The sequence below is a fragment of the Simochromis diagramma genome, unplaced genomic scaffold, assembly GCF_900408965.1.
Source record: "Simochromis diagramma unplaced genomic scaffold, fSimDia1.1 OVJJ01000402.1, whole genome shotgun sequence".
Taxonomy (NCBI): domain Eukaryota; kingdom Metazoa; phylum Chordata; class Actinopteri; order Cichliformes; family Cichlidae; genus Simochromis; species Simochromis diagramma.
Genome location: NW_024386972.1, coordinates 6,168,517 through 6,188,098, shown reverse-complemented (window position 1 = coordinate 6,188,098; position 19,582 = coordinate 6,168,517). Strand labels below are relative to the sequence as shown.

Here is a 19,582-nt window from a genome sequence, read left to right as displayed (position 1 = left end):
TCTCCCTCCATCACAGGGAGGACAGGACTCTGCAGGATCACTGATCCACCTCAACACAGAGACAAACTACAGGCTGCTTTAACCACAGACTTGCTGTCAGAAACAGATAAAACTTCTCCTACTGAGACAAAAACCAACACTGTGATTAGTTCTAGTCATCAGTGTGGGAGACACACATTTCTAAAGTCTTTGTTTTATCCAGAAAACAGGAACGGCTACATACAGGTTGACCTGTCACGGTCTTCCTGCCAACACTACACGAAAAAAAAAAAAAAAAAAAAAAATAGCCACAACAAAGTCACAAAACCATGTAAATTTCTGCAAAATATAATGGATGCCATCCCAAAGAAAATTAAATTCATCTGTTACAGTGACTGTCATTTTTGCCAGAATTGTCTTTCATTTCTTACACCCACATGCTCTTTTTGTAGCAGCCCTTGGCATCAAGAACGACAGAAGAGTCTCTAATGGGTGCAGCCATTTATTTCCTCACCACACACGGCTCATTCTCTGGACATTGAGCACCGTGAAAACTATAAAATAAGAAAAAATTGATACCCGTACAGTCCTTTTGAACTATAACAATGAGCAGTAACAACAATGAGCTTAAGTTAATTCAGGTAAGTTCAAACAAGTAATTCTGAGATATACAGTCACAGATTAAATAAAACAAAAGGGGTTACTTCAAACAGCATCAAGGGGTTACACAGTTCGGTTAAATAAAATATAACAACAGATCACCTCTCATCACATACCTCAGTCCGCTTGCCAAGGGTGCAAAACTCCGGTGAACACTTAAACACTGCGGCCCGTTTCTCATGGGGTGCTGCTACCTTGCATGACACACATGTCTAAGCTAAAAAATAGCACATGGACGTAAGTAACGTAAGTACAGAACAAAAAAGGTTTTCAGATAGCTCACAATACAAATGCAGCAACATACCTTACATTAGAAACACACTTATCATACTTATCAAAGTATTATCGTAACTTACATGGACTTTGTACAACTTATTCCTGCCGCAACAGACTGCTCCATACACGTTACGGGGCATGCCTCTGAGCACATCTGTCCTTAGTGCGATTGCGCATACAGTTCCGACAACCCCCGCAAGGATGACTTATGGTACAGATCAGCGGTTCATTACACTTTTACCCACAGTTAATTTTTTTTGAACCTGTAATCATCAATTTAGATTGTGATGCTAGATGATACAGGGTTAACAAGACCAACAAAGTGCAAGAATGTAAACAGGCAAAAAGATCTGCAATTATTCTAGGTTATACATTTATAGGCCATTACATTAGCTACACTTCACTAGTACTGGTTTGGACCCCATTTTTCGCCTTCAGAACTGTCTTAATTCTTTACGGCACTGATTCAACAAGATGCTGGAAACATTTTTCAGTCATATTGACATGATAGCATCACACAGTTGCTGCACATTTGTCTTTCTCCCATTCAACTACATCCCAAAGGTCGTCTGTTGGACTAAGATCTGGTGACTGCTGAGACAATCTGAGTGCAGTGAACTCATTTTCGTGTTCAAGGAAGGGTACAAAGGTATGCCAAGAAAATACGGCCCATACCTCTACACCATGACCATTATCAACCTGAACTGCTGATACAAGGAAGGATGGATCCATGCTTCCATGACATTGTTGTAGCCCATCTGATTCAAGGTGTAAAATCTGTCCTTTCACAGATGCTCTCCTGCATACTTCGGTTGCTGTGTGGCACAAACAACCATCCTATGTTCAAAGTCACTTGCATCATCTTTCTTCTCCATTCTGATTCTTACCATGCAGGGTTCTTGATAATCACTAGGTGACAACATTCATGAGCTTCTGTCATGTGATTGGCTGACTGGATATTGTTATATTCACTCAACCTACTGCCAGGGGACTGTGCAGAAAGCAGAGGTACAGCTGTGCTCATAAGTTTACATAACCTGGCAGAATTTGTGATTTTGGAAATATTTTTCAGAGAATATGAGATAATATAAAAATCTTACTTTCACATGTGGTTATTTTTGATCTTTTTAAATCATAATGACAACAGAAAATACCCAAATTATGACAATCTAAAGTTTACATACCCTGGAAGTTCTGCTGTAGAAACCAAGCCTCGGTTAGTTGGGCCAAAAAACTGACTGTGGCTGTCTCAAGATGCACAAACAGGAGGCACTTCAAGAAAAATGGGCTGCATGGTTGAGCCACTAGAACAAATCTTTTACTACGCCAATGCATTTTGCAAAATGCAAACAGCTCCATGGCCAGCACAACTTTGTGTTTTTCTATATCTCACAGGTGTTTGGTTTTTTTTTTTTTTTTTTTGAGATATTATTCTTTTATTTATTTTTTTGTTTTGTTTTGATTTGATTTATTTTTCTGACTTTGGTAATCAATTTGTTATTAATGATGTGACATTAGTAGTTTTCTATTTCTGCCAAACATACAAGGCAGCAGAGCCTGTTTGGGTTTACTACCATAATCATCTTAACTGCTGACATGTACTTATGTTGTTGTTGATCAAGCCTGCATATCTTCCTTCTCATTGACGCTAACATAAAACCTATAATATAAAAATGTGACACATCAACATCAACGAGCTCTTTCTGTCAAACTGACACATTAAAAAAGAAGAAAAGGATGTGAGCTGACAGAACAATCAAAACTTTATTTAAAAGTTCACAAAAACAAAGCCTCGTATTATGATAACTTTTATGGCATCATTTAGTCACAATGACCTGATAACCACCATCTGATGGAGAATAAGCTTAGAACGGATGCTCAGTGGTCACCTCGGCAATATCATCATAGTCCTCAGATCATCTCTCCTCATCATTGGTTGCTGTTTCCAAGGAGATGGTAGGGTCATTTCCTGTAACATGAAATCATAAGACATATTTAAATCAGGGAAAAGCAATCGAGCTTAGTAAATAACCAAAGCTACTCAGAGAGTTACCTTTGGCTCTGCGTCGATATAAAGACACCACAAGGAGAGTGGAGATGACGTATGGACAGAACATAACCAGCTGACAGACCAGTCTCATCACAAGGTGGAGGGTGGTGGAGGAAGGGGTCAAAGCAGAGGTAGGGGGCATATTTGGGGGGCATACACACAAGACAACAAAAAACTAAACAAAACTAAACAACAGCAACAACTGTGATTCACCACAGAGTCAGAAAACTATACGTGAACAGAAAAAAATGAATAAATGATATAACTCGAACAAAAGCATTTGTAAGACTCTAACTCCAACACTGACCAGTTCAAAGTCACTCAAGCCCTCCTCCTCTTCTTCCGTGACATGATGTCATTGTTGTGCTTATCAGTGAAAGCAATGGTTCGTCTGTTTGATAAAGCTTTGAGAAAGCGTTCAAAGGGTCAAACAGAATGATAACTAACTATAAAGGAATAATTTGATGCCCTCATTGACTGTTAAAACAAATTGTGAGTGGCTGAATTAACTGAGGAATCCGCAGAGAATAAATCCACATGAATGAAAACATGTCAGTACTTGTGCGATGCCTTCACTGACAGTATGATGCCTCTGAGATCAGAGAGCAAACTTTTCTTTTTGAACCTGAATACCAATGACTTTAATGTTTATCTTAACGTGACTTGTGTTGATCGTGTTGCAGTTTCGTGGAAACAGCTTGCATCTTCCTGTAGCTGAAAGCGGTTTGGCTGAGACGTTGTTTGAATACTGCTTAATCGAGTGCACCTCTCTGCTTTAATGACTTCCCACTGAGGCTGAAAAACTTGCAACTGTATGTTGACCACTAATCTGATCACTGATCAATAATTTCCTTACAGCCCCCCCCCCCCCCAACAACACAAAACAACACGAAACTAAACAAACAAAACAACAACAACTGTGAGTCGCCAAAGAGTCAGAAAACTGAACGGGAATAGAAAAAAAAATGACGCAACTCGAACAAAAGCATTTGTAAGACTCCGCTACGTGCCGTGAGGTGATCCCAGGAGGAGGCGTCTCAGCGGAAGGATACATAGTTCCCATATCAGGTATTTTTTACACTGGAGTTTCTTCGTATTGTATTCGTCTCCTTCTGTGTCCTCTTTTGATAACAAAATACACATTTAGCTCAAATCAGTGACGTTAAAAATTGAGTTTCGAACATCCAAATCAAGTTCAGAGCAGGAACTTACAAATCTAAAGTTTCAGTATCAATACGCAGCCTAGTATTGATCCTCCGGTACGCTGTAAAACAGAAGCTGAAACATGGAGTTGTATTTGGAATAAACTTTGGAAACTTTGTTTGATGTTTATAGAGATGTCACCGGGAACATGTGTAACATCTTCCGCGCAGGATTTGTGCCGTGGATCATACTCTCTGTGACTCTCGCCTCAGGCTCCGATGGTAAGTGACAGTTTGTTTTAATCTAATCTGATTTAAATGTTGTTCTGACGGAACCTTTTGCAGACATGTTCACGTTGTTTGTAGTGACGCATTTTGTTTGGAGTTCACTTTGATTTTTCTGTGTGAAAACAAACCAAACCACCAGTTTAGAAACTGGGATTGGGACCAGAGTAAACGAGCTTTAGGTGTGGAAACGCCCTTACTCTACTGCTGTCGCAGTTACAAGAACGCAGAACACACACATATGTGTTCAATCAGTCACATTCATCTGACTTTGTTCTGCAAACGAGTGATTTCCACGTTTGGCGGTGGGACAATCAGCTTTTATGTTTAAATGGTTTCAGAGCGCTGATGTGCTGCCGCCACCTTCACAGCAACACTGAAGCGCGCTCAGTGCTAAAATAATTAACTAATTAAAATCTTTGTTTTACCGCTCTGTGCGATAAATCAGCAGCATTCATATTTTCTTATTTGAAAGTGTTAGCGAAGGAGAAATGCGCAGGAATTCTGGTGTAAATATCGAGACTGCGCCGAGGATTATTACGGAGGAATAAACACACAACAGCCTTCCGCCATTTTTAGACTTAACATCGCTCCGAGAGAGAGAGAGAGAGAGAGACTGAGTAACTTTATTGACAGCCACATGCACGTCACATGCCAAACAATGATTTTATTGGCTGTTTCCATTTCTTATATGCTCTCTACATCAGCTCAAACATTGTCTGTGTCTAGAAAATACTAAAGAAAGTCCTTCTTACAGTTTAGAGCATATTTAATCTAACACCTCCACTTGCTCTCACTTTGTAATTCTCCTAAAAACAGGAGGTTTCTCACCCAGTATCATATAAAACTTTTTTATGCATGGTATGAACATGAACCATTCAAATTTAAACAACTTAACTTTTGTAGCAGGTTTTGTCATCACATCCATCCATTGGACAGCTATCCAAAATAATTTTCCTTTCATTTACAGTTGACCTTGTAAAGTGATAGTTTATGTCACTATGCTTGCATCTCTGTCTGGTTAAAGGATTCATTGCCAATGCTATCACACCCTGGTTGTCTTCATAAATCTTAGGTGGTGCATAGGTCCATCGATACCTTCGAACAGCTGTATGAGTACATACTCTCTTGTACAGTTGTAGCTAAGGCCATGTACTCAGCTTCACAGCTGGATAATAACACAGTGGTTTGCTGATGATCATTCACAGTCAGGCCTATACAGTAACCAGTTCTGCTGTGTCATTCTGTCTGTTACATCAGCCCCACAATCTGTATCACTATGTGCTCAGAACTCTGGTTTTATTGCAGCACTGATCAGACGGCCTCTCTGTACCTTTGGAAATCGTTCATCTTTTCTACACCATCAGTGTAGTTCAGTTTTTGCTCACAAGGTGTCGCTCTAGCTTTGTAACCTTGCATATGAAACCTTTCAAGGATTTTTTTTCCCCACATATTTTTATTTTTTCTGTCACATCCTCACATAGTTATCTCTCTGGTCAAAATCAATACCAATACAATGTTTCAGTTAACTCAAATCTTTCATTTAGAATTTTCCTGCCTACATTTCCTTCACAATGATCAGTGTGTTGTTATTGCTGGCGTCAATGATCAGGTCATTTACCCATTTTATCAAGATTACCTTTTCATTCTTTGTTGTTCATGTGTAACCATAAAATTGAGGAGCACAAAGTTGTTCCCACTCTTATGTTCATGTAACATCTTATTCCAGCTTCTGCCTGATTGTTTTAGCCCATACAGTTACTATTTCAACCTTTCATTTGCATCACATTCAGCTACCTTTTAGCTCTCTGGTTGTTTCATGTATGTCTCACAATTTAGTGGTGTGCGTAGATAGGCAGTTTTAACATCCATCTGATGTAAAACCATGTTTAATTGTACTGCTCTTTGCATAGACACCATGATAGTGGTCAGATAAGCAGTGGGAGAGAAAGTTTCTTCAAAGTCTACACCCATCTTCTGACTTCAACTTTTTAGTCCTATTTTATATCTCAAAGTCATCTTTATCACATGGCATCGTGTCAGTTTGTGTTTGTCTTCCCACAGTTGTTTTCATCACAGACATGACGAGTCTGTGGCTGAGCACTTTCCCACTGTTAGGATAAAAGACCCAGAATGCTGAAATATTGTTGTCATTTCCAGCTAACATTCCCTTTGCACACCTTGAGTCTAGTTTTCTCTTGTTCTGTTTATAAACATAATATGCTGTTCCAAATGTTTGCATCTTGAAAAGTTTTGGCTTTCTTCTTGTCAGCATCAAATACGGTGTCTATTTTGTGAGTTTGTTAAAACATCTGTTCCTCACCACAGCTGCTGTTTGTACTGCATACAAACTCCTTAAGTAACTCTCTCTCTATAAGCATACATCTGGCCACGTCAAAGACTGTACGCCAGTTTTGCTTAGCAGTAGGGATGGGCATCGAAAACCGGTTCTTGTTGAGAACCGGTTCCCACTGTTTCATTTCCTTGGAATTGTTTGCCATTTTTGCGATTTATCGACTCCAGTCGCCCCGAATGACGCCACCACGTTGCGGAGCGTCATTTACCTGGCAGGAAACACGGCGCCTAAGCGGCTCAAACGCTCAAAACTTTGGTTACACTTTACGAGAACAGGTGACAACAGGGCAACTTGCAATACTTGCGAAGTAGATATTTCATTTAAGGGAGGAAACACTACAAATATGCAAAAGCATTTGCTCACAAAACACACGATGACCTTAAATCAATGTCGTGTTTTTCACGGACTCGTGAATCTCAACCCAGCAGCAGCGGTAACGTTTGCACATCCTCTCCCGTTAATGCGGCAGGTAAATAATCAACTAACAGTGCATATTATGTTAGCGTGATCTGCGTTATTACAAAACCTGCCATTACTGTGCATTTAGGTGACCATGATGAGAGAGACAGACAGAGTCTGGCTCAGATGCTGGCAGTTCTCGCTGCAGTCTGCCGGTAGCGTCTCCTTTCAGGCCAGGATAGACGAATGTCACCGAGCAGTGACTAAGTTTGTGGTAAAAGGCTTGCACCCATTTGCCACAGCAGATGATTTTCAGTAAGTGAATGTGTTTAATTGTAGGCAGGGACATTACTGGATATTCTTGTGTAATTGCTACAGAATAATTCATGTTATACTTTGTTATTGCTACAGAAGAATATTTATTTTATTATTTTACATTTACAATTTTTTTTCCTGGGACCCTGTGACACCCCATTGAAGAGCCGTAGGCTGTGGATCTCTTCAGATCTCACTGTTGGGTTTGTAAGGCCATGTTACTCCTAAATTTCTATCTTGTTCAAAGAGAAGATATAAAACAAAGTTCTAAGCTAATCGACCTTAGTGTTCTCCTTTTTTAAAAAGAATCGATAAAGAATCGAATTGTTAAACAGAATCAAAAATGGAATCGGAATCGTGAAAATCTTATCAATACCCATCCCTACTTAGCAGTACTCTTTTGTGTGTGGTTCTTAGGTCTCATGTCTGATCCCAGTTTTGCTAAGAAGAGTCTGATAAGTTTTCCCCATAAAGTCTGTTCTGATATGATACATTTAATCTGCCCATACATGGCTGTATCAGCCAGAAACTTTTGTGTTGCTTGCACCTTGTGACTCTTACTTTCGAGATAATACACAAACACTGCATTGGAATAATCATTACCTATACTCTTACATCAGGCTCCTTATTTCTAGTCTGCATAAACTTTACCTTTGTGCACCCCACACCCAGCCTTGTGAACAAGATAACTTGAGAAAGAGGACTTTCAAACTGATGCCTCAGCTTTAAAAGGCTGATGGGGTATTGTTGTCAACTGGTTAGGCAGGTGAGCAGCGGCCTGGAGAATGAAGTATGTGAATGTGAGAATGAAGATGAGTTTGACCAGACCTTGGTCAGAAGTCAAGTTTTCCAAAAATCTTGTGAGTGCGGTAACTCGAGAACAAGGCAACATTGGATTTTTTTTTAAATGGATACCATTAGCTTTATCTCTATTTTCTCTCTCTCACTTTTACCTCTCTTTTATTTCTTCTTTCAGACAAGATAAACATCACAGCTGAGTCTGGACAGAACATCACTTTGCCATGTCGAGCTCACAGCAATCAGAAGCCCATCATAGTTGTAGAGTGGATCAGATCTGATTTGGGGGCAGGTTATGCCTTGTTGTTCCAGGATGGGCACTTTGTTCCAGATCATCAGCATCCGTTTTTTAAGAATCGGGTGGATCTTCAGGACAGGCAGAAGAAGGATGGAGATGTATCTTTGATTCTGAACAACGTGACACCTGCTGATAGTGGAACATATGAATGCCATGTCGTCACGCGAGGAGCAAACCAGAGGGAGAGAGCAACAGAGCACACCTGTACCATAGAGCTAAAGATTCTTCCTCGTGGTGAGTTATTACAATTGTTTTTGATCAAAAAACGAGCTGCTTCCTAGTTGCTGATGTTTTCTATGACGTTTTTAACCTCTCTGCTCTGTGGTGTTTCCTGTCCTTCAGTCCAGATAAACACGACAGCTGGACAGACAGCCATTCTGCCATGTCAAGTTCCAAACCTCAACAGTGATCCCAGTGTGGTTATAGAGTGGAGCAGAACTGATCTGGGGAAAGAAAATGTATTTTTTTACCAGGACCAGAAGTTTATTCCAGATGACCAGCATTCATCTTTTAAGAACCGAGTGGATCTGCAGGACAGACAGATGAAGGATGGAGATGTGTCTTTGATTCTGAACAATGTGACAATTAATGACACTGGAACATACATGTGTTGCGTCTTCATGAAGGGAGCAAAACACAGAAGGAGAGCAAAACTGGATAGTGACCTCATCAGTGTTGTCAACCTTCATGTTGTTCGTCCAGGTGAGTGAGTAGAGTTGAGTGTAAGTGTGATCAGAGGTGAAGCTGCTTCCTGGTTGTTGATGTTTGTTTGTCTGTGAAGGTTTTCAGTCATCCAGATTATCATAATCTAAGGAGCTTGGAAAGAAAAGCATTTGGACTTCTTTACGTTGCTTAAAGATGTCTCACCTCTCATCCAAGAAGCTTCTTCAGTTCTAGGTTCAAATGGCGGAGAGTCCCATACTTAAGCCCGATGGGAGAACATCCCAGTGTACCTCAGACCCAGCAACACACCCAGAAGAAAACTGGTTCTTCCCAAAGACAGAACTCCTAATCACAAACGTAAATCCTAGTGTATACTGTACAATGTAACGAGGAATGCTCAGACCTCTAAATTGGAGAAACCAAACAGCCACTTTATAAACGCATGGCACAATGTAACGCAGTAAAGGATCAGCCTGACTGCAGCTTTATAATAAGCTAGTCAGAAGTGCTTCGACTACGGAGCCTGAGTGTGCGGATAAAATACAAACAACAGAAGTAGAGCTCAAATATACATGTATTATGTATCTTATGGTGAGATGAAATTTATAGACAGATAAACAAAAGAAAAATATATATACATTGTAAATATCAACACTTCACCGAGTTCTTTTGATTCCTCAGAGGCATCCGATGGAAGACAAAACACTGCTCAGTAGACCATTCAACACTTTATTACTTCTAGAAGGGAGATGCGTCCTGCATGACACGTTGCCGCAGATCTCAAATTGGTGATGTGCCCCTAACAGTTTTATTACAGAAGCTCTCTCATTCTAGTCTAAACAACAGTGTCTCAGTAACTTTCCACTAGAGACAGCCCCCTCTTGTCTAATTTTCCCAGGCAAGCGTGAGCAAGAGCCTGCAGCTTTCTACTCCCCAAGGACACATGGTCTAATGCCTTTATTTTTCAGGGCTGTGTCGACTTAATACTACACTATATAACTTCATAACACTTATTAATAAATAAGCATAGCATTATTGAGGCACTGAAAAATTATTTATTCCCAACAGCATATATATTATAAAAAAACACAATGATAGTGATAATAATAACACTAATAATAATAATAATAATAATACAAAACAACTAATTTAGTCCCAAGAGGAAGTTGGACAAGGTTTAGTCAGTTCAGTTTAGTTGACCTGCAATAAGCCGTGTTTCCAAACAGGTAGGAAGTTGAAGTCCATTTATCAGTTCATATAGATTTATCAGTCCTACCGCAATACAGCGGTGGTCAGGTGGCTCGCCATCCTGCGCTGATCAGGGGTTTGATAATGGGGAAAAAACTCTGACTTAATCAAGGTTAAAAACATAAATTAGCATTCACAGTTAAATTGGAACAGCGTTCTACTGCCATTACAATTGAAAAATAAATCCATAAATACAAAAGTCAAATAATTAATGTCATATTTTATATAACAGCCAATAAACCAATAACCAAAGTCATAACATTTGATTCTTATAATGAATTTCATTCAAAAATAATGTTATAGAAAACCATTTGCATGGGTCCCATCAAAGTAAAGTAATTTAGCAAGAGTAATAAACATTATCCAAGGTTAATCAAATATTTCCAACACATGTAACATGTAATTATATGTGTTGTGCAACATGTTCAATAATCTAAAAGGAATTCAGATCAATTCAGAAGTCCCAAAAGAAGGCCCAGAAGGCCGTTTTGGTATTCACTTAGAAAAGTAACAAAAAACTTCCAAAATGGACAAAACTACAAAAATCAGATCTCTCACTCAACTCTTCAAACAGTAATTTAACATTCAGCCATAGTGAAAAACTGTCTGTCACCAACTGTCTGCCATCTATAATTCAGTTTTGAGATCCTTTCCCAGACACCTTAACACCTACGCACATCCTGGGCCTTTTGACCTCTCATAATAGGACTAGGGTCTTATGGGGCTAGATTTCACAATGAACTCACCTGAAACCTTGGCTGATTGTGACCTACACCTGTTTTTACACCTTGGCTATTGTGATTAGGTAGAGGATCATTAGGGGATCCATGTCCCTTTTGGGGGGACACTCTTCTCGGTTGAGAGGTGAAATGTCTTCAAGCACGCTCTTCAGACGCTCCTTAGACTTGATGTTTGTGTCTAAAGATGTTGTTGATGAGACTTTGTAGAAAGCAGCTGGTCTGAGTGATGTGATCAGAGTGCAGTAGATAATGTCTGACAGCAGTTTGAAGAGGAAATGGATTCTGTTCTGTTCTTCACTCATCACCTACCTGACAGCTGACACCTCACACCTGTTTCTCACCTGCAGGTCAGACAGGAGGAGACACAGAGGATGGAGTCATTAGATATAAAGTGATATATTTTGTTTTGTTTCTTGTACCAGCTCTTGTGGCTGTTATTTTGATCTGTAAAAAAAAGAACAAAAATAATCCCCCACTTCCTACTCCTCTGACTGATGAAGTAGGAAATGAAGTTTACTGAACAATCTCTGCGTTGATATTAGGGCTGCCACGATTACGTCAACTATCAAAATCATCGACAACTAATTAAATAGTCGACGCGTCGTTTGAAGCTTCGTAAGATCCCAAAAGACGCAGGAATAAGTAGTAGGATTTAAGAGGGTAATAACGGACTGAAACAGAAGATGGCAGCACTGCATGTACAAGGATGCCAGCTGCCGTTAAACCCCGAAGAAGAAGAAACTGTGTCCCAGAATTCATAGTGCGGCCCTGCTCAGTTTACAACAATGGCAGCAGCTAGTTAGTTTTAATATTACTCTTATTATTCTTTCTGGGTCACAAAATAAATGTTTAACATATTTTCAGGCGAGAATATAGCTGTGTAAACCTAAAATATCTGCTCAGTTTATCAAGACACCACATATTTTCAAAAGCGCTCCGACGTCTTCTGTTACCCACCAAGCTCGATAGCTGGTGTTCGGGGTTCAAGGCTCACCAGAGCCGGTGAGAACACCGGACTCCCGACAAATCATTTTCAAACCTACCGCGGTCTTTCGCTACTCAGGTTAATTTATAATTAATCTTTACTATATTATTAGACCTTTATTTATCCATATAAAAATCTCATTAAGATTCAAATCACATTTCCTAGAGAGACCTAAAGTAAAAACACATACAGCATATAATAACATAACAATATCTATATCAAATTGATATTACTAGAATTTTTAAATAGTGTTATGTAAAATCAAAAGTATCTCTAAAACATCAAACATCGATCAAACTCTGATTCGATGTACAAGGATCTTTGATATATCAAATCTCGTGATTTGACATCAATAGGGCAGCACGGTGGCACGGTGGTTAGCACTGTTGCCGCACAGCAAGAAAGTCCTGAGTTCAATTCCACCATCAGACCGGGGTCTTTCTGTGTGGAGTTTGCGTGGGTTCCCTCCGGGTACTCTGGCTTCCTCCCACCGTCCAAAGACATGCAGCTTGTGGGGATAGGTTAATTGGATAATCCAAATTGCCACTAGGTGTGAATGGGAGTGTGAATGGTTTTCTGTCCCTGTGTTTTAGCCCTGCGACAGACTGGCGGCCTGTCCAGGGTGTACCCTGCCTCTCGCCCTATGACAGCTGGGATAGGCTCCAGCGCCCCCCGCGACCCTGAAAAGGATAAGCGGAAGCGAATGGATGGATGGAGATCACTTGTCATCGATCAAACTGATTCGATGTACAAGGATCTTTGATATATCAAATCTTGTGATTTGACATCAATAGATCACTTGTCGTCAATCAAACTCTGATTCGATATCCAAGTATCTTTGATATATCAAATCTTGTGATTTGACATCAATAGATCACTTGACATCGATTACACTCTGATTCGATGTACAAGGATTTTTGATATATCAAATCTTGTGATTTGACATCAATAGATCACTTGACATCGATCAAACTCTGATTCGAGTACGAGGCAGCAGAGAGGACCTTGTATGGGTTTACTACCACATTCTAAAGGTACGCATGTGATGTCAACTGGTGAAATACAAATTTGACACACCAACATCAGGATCAGCGCTTTCCCTCAGACTGACATGTAGAGAATGTGAGCTGACAGAACAAATAAAATTTATGTACGAAGTTTACACAAACAACCAGGTATTATAGTATATATATTTATATATATTATAGTGGCACACGTAATTCAATTACAGTGATCTGAGAGCCACCATCTAACTGATGGAGCACAGGCTCAGAACTGATGTTCAGTGGTTACCTGCGTAATGTCATCATAGTCCTCAGACAATCTCTCTGTTGACAAAATAATAATAATGTAAGATACTCATAGTGTGACCTTTGGCTCTGCGTCAATATAAAGAAAACTGTTAATATGTCAGTTAGCAGTCTAACAAAGCTCTGGCTGCAGTGCACAAGTTAGTCCAAAAACTGTTTAGCAAGAGATGTGTTACAGGGGTACCTAGCACGACACACACACAGTGGTTTAGCTGTGATGCTTGTGGCCTTATTAATGCAGCTTATTTCAAGCTGCCGTAAACACTGTTGTACACACTGCTTCCTTACCTAGCTTGCTCGTCCTGCACTAAGCTCTCCCCTCTTCCTTTCTAGGTCCTGGCATTCTACTGAAGTAGGGAAGGTGTCATTAGATGATGACTCCTAGTGATGGTAAGATGAAGCCTCGTGAGGAACTGAAGGTTTCCATCCAACTGGTCGACTCATGGTTCAAAGCATTGTGATGATTCATTTGCTCTACTGCGCCATCAAGTGGACGATTCAAGTGAAAAAGGCTCTTTGATTGTAATGATGGGATGTGTAAACCTCTAAACTGAATAAATAAATTGTTTTCATGGTTATTTATTACGAATATTGTCTCAGCATGTCTGATACAAAAGAGAAAGTGGAAACTATCAGGACAGAGCTTTGGTATGATTGTGTAACTGTGTAATCATGCTTATGTACATCTGGATAATCACACAAACTGTGTGGCGCTTCACTTTTTAATAAACCAGTGATTCTTGAGATAAGGGACAAAACATGTCCAGCAGATAAAACCCAATTTTGTGGTTAAAAATATGCATACAAGTGTTAACCCAACTGCCTAAAAGACAAACCAAGGCAATGTTTATACAACAAAACTATGATTTTGCATTTTTTATAAATATATATTTATTTTAAATGGTACAATACATTACCAGTACCTTAAAAATCCATTGTCCAGAAGCAGGTGTGATAATATTAAAATACAGAAAAAAATTTAAAAGTAATGTAAAATTAAACATCATGGCTCTCGTCACTAAGTATTAAAGTCAATACCTTATATCAAAATATGCAATTGAAAATTTATTTTTACATATTTTTTAAGTGATTAAACTCGTGCATCAAGTCGATGTAATTCAAGATTTGATTATTTTTTCTTGTAAAAACAGCCTCATTTAGGTAGATTGTTGAGGCCATAAGCAAATGATGAAAAACAAGATGGCTTCTGTCAGAAAAACATGTGTTATGAGAGAAAGTATGGTATTTTGTCAACACCATCAGATGTCTGATACAAAAGAAAGTGGAAACTATCAGGACAACGTTTTGGCATGCTTATGTACATCTGGATAATGACACAAACTAGTGTGTGGTGCTTCAGTTTTTAATAAACTAAAAGACAGAAATCAGATTATAGGATCTGTGGTGTTGTTTATTTATATTATGGTTCTTATCATTTGTGATATTTATTACTCTGTGCATACTTTATTAGGAGAGATGAGATATAAAAAAAAAGCTCTTCCTTGCTGGTTACATTGAAGAAGAAGCTCAACTATGTAGCACGTACGTAATCAAATTCAACAACACAATGTGATGGGGAAATCAGCTGTGTTTTTCTGCCCATTTGATTTCGAATCTGGCACACACCAGAAAACCAGTTCCTGAATCAGTCACGTGATACGGACTGCCCGCGAGGCCTCGAGCGTCACTGCATACGTAATCAAAGCGTGCCTCGATACGTGCTTCACAAAAACAACCTGAGATTACCCGACACACGCTTCGGAGCTTCGACACACACGACACATCGTTAGGCTTCAGTGATCAATTACAGTAATAATTATCATGTGTTGGTGTTGTTGAGGTTCGCCCCGAGTTCCTGAAGGCTCTGGACGTTGTAGGGCTGTCCTGGTTGACACGCCTCTGCAATGTTGCGTGGAGATCAGGGGCAGTACCTGTGGACTGGCAGACCGGGGTGGTGGTCCCCATCTTTAAGAAGGGGGACCGGAGGGTGTGTTCCAACTACAGGGGGATCACACTCCTCAGCCTCCCTGGGAAAGTCTATGCCAGGGTGCTGGAAAGGAGAGTTCGTCTGTTAGTCGAACCTCGGATACCAGAGCGTTCTCACTACCGAGGCGTAACATGTCGACGTTTTGTCACGTCCCGCAGCGTTCTTGAGGAACGCGAAAGGAGACCTTCGGCGTTCTTATGGTACGCGGCGGGTTATGGCTGGAATCCAGTGCAATGACGCTCCCGCGGTAGTAGACGTTCCAGCCCTGTATTCCAGCCCTAAACCTAACCTTATCCCTAGCCCTGACCATAACCTTATTCCTGACCTTAACCAGGACTTTAATGATGTTAAATAGCGTGTTTCTAAGCGATTTGAAGAAAAAGAGCGAACATGTGTAGGTTCCGTCCAGACGGTTCTCATATTTCCTCTTCCTCGTCATTTAGGAACGTGGTGGGTAGCCGAAAACGTAATATGGTGACGATTTGTCACCTAGCGTAAAATGTTACGCTTTGGGAGTGAGAACGGGTTGCGGATACAGGAGGAACAATGCGGTTTTCGTCCTGGTCGCGGAACACTGGACCAGCTCTTTATCCTCTCCAGGATACTTGAGGGTGCATGGGAGTTTGCCCAACCAGTCTACATGTGTTTTGTGGACTTGGAGAAGGCATTCGACCATGTCCCTCGGGGTGTCCTGTGGGAGGTGTTGCGGGAGTATGGGGTGTCTGGCCCATTGCTACGGGCCATTCGATCCCTATACAACCGTTGCAAGAGCTTGCTTCGCATTGCCGGCAATAAGTCGGACTCGTTCCCGGTGGGTGATGGGCTCCGCCAGGGCTGCCCTTTGTCTCCGGTTCTGTTCATAATTTTTATGGACAGGATTTCTAGGCGCAGCCAAGTGGCGGAGGGCTTTCGCTTTGGTGGCCTCAGAATCTCATCTCTGATTTTTGCGGATGATGTGGTTCTGTTGGCTTCATCGGGTGAGGGCCTCCAGCTCGCACTGGAACAGTTCGCAGCCGAGTGTGAAGCAGCGGGAATGAGGATCAGCACCTCCAAATCTGAGGCCATGGTTCTCAGCTGGAAAAGGGTGGAGTGCCCACTCTGGGTCGGGGATGAGTTCCTGCCCCAAGTGGAGGAGTTCAAGTATCTCGGGGTCTTGTTTGCGAGTGATGGGAGAAGGGAGCCGGAGATTGACAGACGGATTGGGGCTGCAGCTGCAGTAATGCGGACGCTGCACCGGTCCGTCGTGGTGAAGAGGGAGCTGAGTGTAAAAGCGAAGCTCTCAATTTACCGGTCGATCTACGTCCCTACCCTCACCTATGGCCACGAGCTGTGGGTAGTGACCGAAAGAACGAGATCGCGGATACAGGCGGCAGAAATGAGCTTCCTCCAAAGGGTGGCTGGCCTCTCCCTTAGAGATAGGGTGAGAAGTTCGGCCATCCGGGAGGGGCTCAGAGTAGAGCAGCTGCTGCTCCACATCGAAAGGAGCCAGCTGAGGTGGTTCGGGCATCTGACAAGGATGCCCCCTGGGCGCCTCCTGGGTGAGGTGTTCCAGGCATGTCCCACCGGGAGGAGGCCCCGGGGCAGACCCAGGACACGCTGGAGAGATTATATCTCTCGGCTGGCCTGGGAACGCCTTGGTATTCCCCCGGATAAGCTGGAGGAGGTGGCTGGGGAGAGGGAGGTCTGGGCCTCTTTGCTTAGGCTGCTGCCCCCGCGACCCGGCCCCGGATAAAGCGGATGAAGATGGATGGATGGATGGATGGATGGATGGAATTATCATGTCATGCATGATAATTATTACAGCAAAGCCTAAAAAGCATCAAATGTCTGAACTCATGTCAGGTTTAAATTGACTGACCCTGATTTGTTGCACTGCTCAGCAGTGACATCACAACTTAATTGAAATGCCACTGAGGTTAGTTTGAGTTTGACATTCAACAAAACAGCAGAGAAAACAGAAAACCACCAGACTGTGGAGAACACAGACATTATGGGTTTGGTTGAGTTACAGACTGATGAGTGGAGAAAGTAGGAAACAGCTTATTCTTCTATATCTTACACAGAGTGCTGTAAATCTGTTAATACCACCAGTGACACAAAGTAAAGTTGTACATGTACTTGAGTACTTATAGAGTATAATTCTAAACTGTATGTTTGAACCGTATTGATGTATTTTATTTTTTAAGCTGGAGGAGGTGGCTGGGGAGAAGGAGGTCTGGGCCTCTCTGCTTAGGCTGCTGCCCCCGCGACCCGGCCTCGGATAAAGCGGATGAAGATGGATGGATGGATAGTTAGGCTAAGACATTTACCTCTCATCTTTTCTTTCCTCACAAAACCAATAATTCTTTTAAGTGTCTCCCAGGGCAGTTCTTAGCATATTTTGGTTCCTGCAACTGGTCCGTCGGGTTAATGTCTCTCCAGAATTACCTCAGTTATTATCACCCCACTGTGCCATGAAAGATGTCTGGTCGTTCTCCTCAGATCTATGACATCAACAAGGAATTTTGTCCCACAGAAGAGCTGCTTCCTGGATATTTTCCATTTTCAGACTGTTCTCTATCAACTCTGGAGATGGTTGTGATAATGCGAATAGATTAACAGTTTGTGAAACACTCAGACCAGCCTGCTGGCACACACAACCATCCTAAGTTCAAAGTCACTTGCATCATCTTTCTTCTTGATTCAGATTCTTATCAATCAGGTTTCTTGATAATGACTAGTTACCAAAATTTATGAGCTGCTGTCATGTGACTGGGTGTTTGGTTACTGATATAAATCCTCAACCTACTGCCATGGGACTGTGCAGACAGCGGAGGTACAGCTGTACTCATAAATTTATATAACCTGGCATAACCTTTGTGATTTTGGGGATATTTTTCAGAGAATATGAGAAAAAATAAAAAAAATCTTTTAATTCAAATGTGGTTATGTTTGCCCTTTTTCAATCATGATGACATCAGAAAACACCTAAATGATGCCAATCAAAAGATTACATACCTTGGAAGTTTTGGCATGATAACACACAGGTTCACACACACAGGTCTAAATGATGATAAATTTTGGTAACCATCCTTACCTGCCATCTGTTTGCTTGTTTGTGTTTATCAAAAGTCAGTGAGGTTCTGGTCTTCAGACAGACCACTGCACGTTTTTTTGCACTGACGTTGATGAAATCAGAGACAAAGGGAGAGCAAAAGAATTATCAGAGAATTGTAGAAGAAAGTTTAACTTTATGAAACAGTAAAATGACATTTAAAGATATCCCACAAGTGAAAACATCAGTCAGCAATGTCCAAACTCTAAGTATGAAGTGGAAAATTAGGAATTCTGTAGAAACCAAGCCTCAGTAAGTGTAGGCCAAAAAGAAATTTCAGCCACAGCTGTCAGAAAATGTTTGGGATGAAAAGAACCCACAAATAACTTCAGCTGACATAGAGGACAAAAACTGACTGTGACTGTGTTATGTCCCCACAAATGAGGTCTGGGGGGTGGAGAACAGTAACAAACAGGTCCAGAATAAAATGAAAAGGAAACCAGACAGAGGTAGCATATAATATGGTTTTCAAGATGCACAAAAAAGAGGCGCTTCAAGAAAAATGGGCTGCATGGTCGAGCCGCTAGAATAAACTTTTGCTACATTAATGTCACAAAGCAGCTCGTTTACAAGATGCCAAACAGCTCAGTGACGAGCACAACTTTATGTGTTTTTCAGAGGTGTTTAAAAAAAACAACCTAGTATTCTATATATATTTTTTTGTTTTGATTTGTTTGTCTGACTTTGGTAATCAATTTGTTACTAGTGATGTGACATCACTGTTTTCTATTTCTGCCAAACATGCAAGGCAGCAGAGGGGAGACTGCATGGGTTTACTACCACAGTCTAAAAATATGGATGTTATGTTAATTACTTATGTTGTTGTTGATGAAGCCTCCATATCTTCCCTCTCACTGGTGCTAACATAAAACCTATAATATAAAAATGTGACACAGCAACATCAGGATGTCAACAAGCTCTTTTTGCCATTTTGACATGTAAAAAACAAACAAACTCTGAGCTGACAGAACAAACAAAACTTTATTTACAAAGTTAA

General features: G+C 40.9%; 1 protein-coding gene across 3 annotated transcripts; it reads left to right on the top strand.

Annotated features, from left to right (window-relative positions):
• The first annotated feature begins 3,905 nt into the window (after positions 1-3,905).
• On the top strand, positions 3,906-14,894 carry LOC120738224 (V-set domain-containing T-cell activation inhibitor 1-like). 3 transcript variants are annotated; one of them, XM_040039412.1, is made up of 5 exons: positions 3,906-4,033; positions 4,301-4,389; positions 8,439-8,792; positions 8,901-9,260; positions 11,557-11,899. In XM_040039412.1, exons 2-5 carry the CDS (start codon positions 4,317-4,319, stop codon positions 11,727-11,729), a joined length of 960 nt encoding a protein of 319 aa, XP_039895346.1. In that variant the 5' UTR covers positions 3,906-4,033; positions 4,301-4,316; the 3' UTR covers positions 11,730-11,899. The 3 variants fall into 3 exon arrangements, with proteins under 3 accessions (XP_039895346.1, XP_039895348.1, XP_039895349.1); XM_040039414.1 differs by lacking the exon at positions 3,906-4,033 and adding an exon at positions 13,838-14,894 and having other exon boundaries at positions 4,087-4,389; positions 11,557-11,600; XM_040039415.1 differs by lacking the exons at positions 3,906-4,033; positions 11,557-11,899 and adding an exon at positions 13,838-14,894 and having other exon boundaries at positions 4,089-4,389.
• Positions 14,895-19,582: the final 4,688 nt, after the last annotated feature.

What these genes read in the sequence shown, in the direction of transcription:
- LOC120738224 (XM_040039412.1), top strand. Translation starts at nt 4,317, where the DNA reads ATGTGTAACATCTTCCGCGCAGGATTTGTGCCGTGGATCATACTCTCT. An exon ending in GCTAAAGATTCTTCCTCGTG is followed by an intron (nt 8,793 to 8,900) that starts GTGAGTTATTAC and finishes CCTGTCCTTCAG; the next exon opens with TCCAGATAAACACGACAGCT. An exon ending in CCTTCATGTTGTTCGTCCAG is followed by an intron (nt 9,261 to 11,556) that starts GTGAGTGAGTAG and finishes TCTCACCTGCAG; the next exon opens with GTCAGACAGGAGGAGACACA.